Source organism: Microtus ochrogaster, linkage group LG5 (genome assembly GCF_000317375.1).
Source record: "Microtus ochrogaster isolate Prairie Vole_2 linkage group LG5, MicOch1.0, whole genome shotgun sequence".
NCBI classification, from domain to species: domain Eukaryota; kingdom Metazoa; phylum Chordata; class Mammalia; order Rodentia; family Cricetidae; genus Microtus; species Microtus ochrogaster.
Genome location: NC_022031.1, coordinates 14023667 through 14030873, shown reverse-complemented (window position 1 = coordinate 14030873; position 7207 = coordinate 14023667). Strand labels below are relative to the sequence as shown.

Genomic DNA, 7207 nt, shown 5'->3' with positions numbered 1-7207 from the left:
TATGTATGTATGTATGTATCTATCTATCTATCTATCTATCATGTATGTATGTATCTATCTATCATGTATGTATGTATGTATGTATCTATCTATCTATCTATCTATCTATCTATCTATCTATCTATCTATCACCAGGTTTTCATTTTCATGCAGGTAGAACTGATTCTCTTTCTTTTTTAAAGATTTATAAAGATTTTAAAAGATTTATTATTTTTATTTATGTCTAGGTCAGTCTGTGCACCACATGCATGCAGTGCCTGCAAAGGCCAGAAGAGGGCATCTAATCTCCTGGAACTGGAGATTAGATTGTAAATGGTTGGGAATCACTATGTGGGTGCCAGGAATCAAACCCAGTCCTCTGCAAGAGCAGTCAGTGCTCTTAACCACTGAGCCATCTCTCTAGTCCCAAGCAGAATTGATTGTCTTGGTTAGTACTTCAAATTCCCAACTAAGCCAAAATATTTTTTTTGTTTTTTTCCCCCCAACTAAAATAAAATATTTCAACACCTTAAAAAACAGAATGGGGTGGGAGGACCGACAACGAGAACCTTACTGTTCCCACAGTGCCCAGAAGTTGGCAGCAGGTTCATTCCAATTCGTCCCTCTGGTTAACAGATGGAATTGGAGGGAGAAGTACGGTAAGACACAATTAAGAGTCTTAGCACATACATCTTTTCTCATTTTTTTCAAGAGTCTAGTTTTCCACTATTAGCCATTTCACAGACTTTTTCCTGAAGTGACAACCTAGAGATAAAATGCTCAGAGTCCCACAGAAACACACCCGAGATTAAGGTCACAGGGCCAGGCATGGTAGGTAGCACATGCCTGTAGTCCCAGGACTCCAAAGCTGAGCAAGTCCTGAGGATGAGTTTCAGGTCAGCCGGGGGCTACAGGGAGAGCTCAAGATCAGCTTGGGTTACATGAATGACCCTGTCTTAAAAAAGACGCAGGTTACCCAGCCACTGAGCTACAGCATACAGCTGGTCTACCAAGCACTGCTCACACATTCAGAAAGGAAACCTTGGGGTCAGCAGGCAGTGTCTGTCCACAGTCTTCCTGGGACACTGTTCCTGGGAGTGCGCCTTCCTCACATCAGCCAGCAGGGTAGGCATGCCACTAACATGGGGCCACGTGGACTGACCAGAGGAATGGGTAGGGAGCCTAAGTCACTGACTCTTTTCCCAAAGACTTTTCCATATGGAAGCTGGAAGAGTCGGCTATTCCTGCTGGTAGGGTAGCAGCTCAGGGCTGCCCACGGCCAGGTCCCCCATCTTGTGCATAAGCCAATACACCGAGAGTCTTTGATCTGCAAAAGAGATGGGAAGGTGAGAGATTCTTGTTCTTGTCCCTCTCATCCCGCTGGTCACTTCCCTGTACTGACCAACCTCGTGCCTGAGCACAACAGCTTCCATTCCACATCAAGATCCACCTCATCTGCTGTTTCATCTCTGTATTCTTTGTGCATGCTGCGTGTTTTCAGGCACTCCAGACTCGTAGCTGCAGTGAAATCCATCTTTTCTGTCTTCCACGTGGTGTGCAGCGGCACCTGCGCCTTACATCCTTTCTACTGCTGATCAGTATCTACTCAGGGTCAAACCAGGCTTTCACAGCTTCCTTAAGATGTCTTTCTACCTGACTCCCATTTTCAAAGATCGAACAGCTGTTTGGGTTCTATTTCTTTTCTTTTTTAATGTGTCTATGGGGCCATCTGACTGGGTGTGCAGGCTAGAGGTTGATGCTGGGTGTCCTCGTCAATCTCTTCTCCATCTTTTTCCTCAAACAGGGTTTTTCATGGAAGCTAAAGTTCATTGACTGGATAGACGGGCTAGCCAGTGGACTCTAACGATCCCTCTGCCGTTGCTTCTCCAATGCTGAAATTACAGGCGTAATCTCATGCCTGGCTTTTCATGTGGGCGCTGGGAATCCAAACTCAAGGTTATCATGCTTGGCCCCTGAGCCACGGCCCCAACTCTCGTGGGTGTTATTTCTCTAAGTAGTACTCATACCTGTCGTCCTACATTCCTTTGAAACCCATCTCTGCTTTTGTACTTCCTGTTCTGCATTGCAAACCTCACCTTGCCCAGTGCCTATGTGTAAGGTTCTTAGCCGGATGGCTGTTTCGAATGGCAATCTCGCAGGCCGGCCAGGGACATGTAAGAGAACATGGCGAAAACTCAAGAGTCAATATTTGCTTAGGTCTTCCTCTCAGTTCCAACTGGGACATAAAGAGCTACTGAGCTGCAAACAACCTGAGGTTATAAAAGAGAGAGGGCAGAGGTGCTGAAAGGGCTGTATAAAGTCTCGAGTAAACAGAAATAAGTAACCCAAAGCTACTGGCTACACCGAATGGGGAAGTGAAGTGCCGAAACAGGGATGGCGTAGCTATAACGGCAGCAGGCAAACACTTGCTACTGAGGCACAATCATCCTAGATAATTCCATTAACCCTGCTAGGCCCTGGAACCTGCACTGCACGCTGCCCCAGGTAATGAGGTGAGACCCCCTACCGTCCTGTCCTGGGCGACTCAGGATGTGAATCATCCTTCATCCCATTATGTGCAGGGCATGCGCTGTGACTGTGGGTTACTTAGTGGCCCCGTGGATCACCAGCTCGCCACAGGATTGCAATCAGTGCTTGTATGCAGGTAACCTTTATTTTACTTAATCATGTTCAAAGTGTAAAAGTAGTAATGCTGGCAAATTAGCTAAGCCCAAGAGAAGCTGGAAAGTGCTTCTTTTAAGAGAAAAAAACAGTAAGATGCCTGGAGAAGGGGACAAAGAGTACTTACCTTTTTCTTTCTTTCTCATTATGTAGCCCTGGCTGGCCCGGAACTCTATGGGTGGCCTCAAAAACATGGAGATCCATGCGCCTTTGCCTCCTGAGCGCTGGATCAAAGGCATGTGTCACCACACCTGGCGGTGCACCTGTCTTTATTACACGACACTGGTATGGCTCTACTGTATTACTAGTTGTTGTTAACCTCCTACTGTCTCTATACACCAAACTTCACTGTAGTGTGTGTGCAGGATTCAGTAACATCTGTGAGATCACCTACTCTCCACTAGAGGTATTGGAATGTATTCCCTATAGCTCAAGATCACTGTAGTCCATTGTGCAAAGCATGGGTATATATATTCACTTACTTTATATACATCTCCGCTTATTTTAGAGACAGGGAATTCACTATATGCCCCAGGCTGACCTTGAACTAAATCCCTCCAGCTTCACTCTCCTGAGTACCCCTAGGATTACAGCTGGGCCCCATGATCTGTGACTCTAGTACGCCAGTTCCTGTGATTTCAGTGCTCTCATGAGATTGGGAGTAGCTCTGTGACCTCAATCACAAATACCATATATTCCAGCTACACGAATTAGTTCAACCACAGGATGCCTTTCTCTGTCTGTCTATGTGCACTGGAAGACGTCTCCTCTAAACCAACACTGCATTTTTATGTGACTACCACTTGTTTTGTGCAGACTGAGTTCAGGTGCCCTTAGCAGCCTTCTAACTCCCCCAGGTTATATATTCTTCCTTAGCTCCAAACAAACCTAGCCGTGCTCACATTGTCTTGACAACAAGGCGATGAGCTCACTCTGAGAGTCTAAATGCTGCTCCGTTCACCTTTGTCTCCTCAGTATCTGGCGCAGTCCCCAGCACAGAGCCTTTAATATATGTCACTGCTTTTGTTAGAGCTCGGTTGCTAGGCTCTTGAAATGACTAATAGATTTAGTAGCTTCCCATCCTTCCCCCTTCTTTGAAAAGGCCTACTTGCAATGTACAGTATCTGAAGTGTGCCATAGCAATGTAGCAGGTGTATGGATGTTAAAATGAGATTTCCTCAACTCAAAATGCCCTCTTTATCTTCTCCCCAGCCTCTTTCAAGAACAGAGGAGGGAGCTAAGAGTCAGCATCTTACTGGGTCAGGAAGCCAGGAGGATGGCTAGGACTAAGCAGCTCCGACTGTGGGAGTGATGAATTGTGGAGCTGGACCAGGGAAGAGTTGGACATGAGAGATGGAGGCAGAGCAGAGTGAGTCTTCTGTGTTCTGACCTGACCAGTTTGGATGGTGTTTATATTCACCCCTCTGGGAATGACGGGAAGCAAGGTGAGAGGTAAGCTAATTATTCGCATACCCAGAAAGTTATATTCTCTCTGTCTCAGTTGTACTGATATGTGCTCACATTGTTAGTGTTTGGTGGTGGCATTATGGAGGACACTTAGATCACTGACTGTTTTACGGATACTACTTGGTAACACCCTTCATGCTCAGAACTTTTACGTTGTCCCTTGCAGAAATGAGAAATTCTCCATTCCTCTTCCTCCAAATCACCGAATTCACCGTTCTACCTTCTGTCTGCGCACTCAGCTGCTGTCGGTGCTTCATGCAAGCGGGATCACAGTGTTTGTCTTGGTGCTTCATGCAAGCGGGATCACAGTGTTTGTCTTGGTGCTTCATGCAAGCGGGATCACAGTGTTTGTCTTGGTGTCTTATTTCACTTAGTGCTGTCTTCGGAATTCACGCATGGTGCAGCATATGCCAGCTTTTCCTTTGTTTTTAAGACGTTTTTCTGTTAGCTCCACAGATACCTGTTTAAGACAGCTTTTTGGAATGATTCTCAGAAGCTCAGCCATCCTGTAATTCTGTTTTATGTTTTTGAGGAGGCCACACGATTTTGCCACCCCATCAGCTGTATATAAAGGTTCCACTTTCTCCACATCCCGGCAGCTGTTCTTTCCTCACTTTTGGAAGTCCACAGCTATCTAAATAGGCAGGAAGCAGTACCCGCGGTTCTGATCTGCGCTGGTTAGTGTGTGATGCTAAACATCTCTTCACTTGGGCAGATGCCCAATTTTTTTTTGGGAAATTGTCCATTTGTGAATCTGGTCACTGGCTTTTAACTGTTTTGTTTATAGTTATTTTGTGGTATGGAACACTTACTTCCGTGGACCAAGAGCAAATGTGTTAAGACTGCATAAAGATGCTGGGAGGTGAGGATGCTAAGAACAGATTTTGTTTATAAACTGAAATCTTACTTTAAAGGAGGAGTAAGGAAATAATACACCCAGAATTCTGAACTTACTTTAGTATTATAGCTTGCACCTGTATTGGGAGATTAAGCATTGCTGAACCATATCGTACTGCACAGGGTTTTCCGTGAAGATGAGAAGTCTATTCAGGACAGAAGAGAAAGGCAGACAAGAGAACCGATTTACGGAAGCCTCGCTCAGTGAACATTGAGTTTAACAGGTTACTTCCAGTATGTGGTGAAGTTCCCTTTAGGCAGGTGGCTGACCTAGAGGCAGCTGCAGGACTCAAGAGCCCACTCCAGCAGGTGTGCTGGCTCATGAAGGCTGCATTCCTGCAGCTCCCCTGCATGGCTTGGAGGGAGCCCAAGCGGCCACAAAGCTCCTTCTCCCCAGCCATCATTATTGCTTAGATAACCTTTGGGAGGGACTTAGTGAATTAAAATTTCAGGAAACTCCTGAGACTCGCAAGTTATTTACTTCCTGAGCCCTGTAAATTTAATTTACTTCCCGAGTCTTAGGAACCTCCCCCAGAACGGAATGTTTCAATTTGTAGGACATTACTACACACCACTGCTAATCTAACCATTACTTAAGAATGTTATTGATATTTTTCTAGTGAAAAGAAAACACTTTGATATATAACTTATATATAAACTGATGAGTATTTCTGTACTAAAATCTAAACGTGCAAAGCATGTTGGTTGGTTGTACTAATGAATTACAAAAATAATTATTCAAGGTCTGGAGAGATGGCTCAGCATTTCAGAGCACTGGCTAGTCTTGCAGAGGAATGTGGTGTGGTTCCCAACACCCTCATGGTGGCTAACAACATCTGGAACTCCAGTTCCAGGAGCTCCGATGCCCTCTTCTGGCCTCTGTGCACATTGTATGCATGTAACACACCTACACCCATGCAGGCAAAATACCCATACATATAAAATAAAGATAAATAAATCTTTAAAAATAATTATTAATCACATAGTATTTCAAGTTGGTATATTTAATATTTTTTCAATGATAAACTTATGAATCATTAATGGATGCCATTGTAAGAAAACAAACATAACACAGAGCTGTAGAATCAATACCGAAATGATATAATTGGTAAAAACATGAAATAAACTTGGTATGTATAAGGTATAGACAGGGTTGAAGAAAAGGAGTATGCAGACATCTGTGCTGCTGACAAATGCTAATACATATCCAAACTCAAGTAGTAACTACTTTGAACTGTGCGAACTTTATTATTCTTAAGTAACCATTTTACTTAATGCATAGGAAATTGACAAAGTGCTAGATTCAGTAAAATGTTCCAAGGCCAAGATTACATCAATAACCTGCCCTACAGATGTACAATATAATTTACATACTTTAGAAAGATATCGAGGGTTATTTAAAGTCCCACATTCGATATTCTCTATGAATAATCTACAGCTAAAAGAACATACCACCCTCTACCAGCAAGCAAGCCAGCTTCGCCGCCTGACACTAAAGGACAGCTCTCCACTTCTTGCCAGGCTCTGTGGTGTGAACTGCAGAAAGAAAACCGGAAAGAAAAACAAAAGCTAAGTATGCCCAACTGGGCTTTCAATTATTTTGTAATGAGAGATACACATTCTTTAACGGAATTTTGTTGATGACTATAATGTGAGTTTCTTCTTGTATGTAAGCATGACTGAGGCTTTCAACAACATTCAAGCTTGGGCGGACTTCTCAATTTTAAGGACTAAACATTTATACGAATGCCTGATTTGACAAATTAATTACCATAAGGAAATAATTCTAGGACGCTTTACTATCTCTGATGTCACTAATCTTACTAACACTTAAGACCTGTGCCTGTTTTCAGGTGTCCCACATGTCTAGAAGAGGCCATCCTCTTGGTGCGCAGCCGTGATGCCGTGAGGGCAGGAGGGTCTGGATCCTCTCGAGTCCTCTCCCCTGAAGGTGACACTATGGGAGGACTCAGGGACACTTACGGGAGGACTCAGGGGCACTTATGGGAGGACTCAGGGACACTACGGGAGGACTCAGGGACACTACGGGAGGACTCAGGGACACTACAGGAGGAATCAGGGACACTTATGGGAGGACTCAGGGATACTACGGGAGGACTCAGGGGCACTACGGGAGGACTCAGGGACACTTATGGGAGGACTCAGGGACACTATGGGAGGA

At 44.4% G+C, this 7207-nt stretch overlaps 1 protein-coding gene across 1 annotated transcript in view; it reads right to left on the bottom strand.

Annotated features, from left to right (window-relative positions):
- Window positions 1-6110: 6110 nt before the first annotated feature.
- Window positions 6111-7207, bottom strand: part of Lactb2 (lactamase beta 2) — a 41250-nt gene continuing 40153 nt past the window's right edge. The window contains exon 7 of the mRNA XM_005361878.3: window positions 6111-6561. Coding sequence (XP_005361935.1) covers window positions 6518-6561 — 44 coding nt within the window. The 3' untranslated portion in view covers window positions 6111-6517. The remainder of the gene's footprint in view (window positions 6562-7207) is intronic.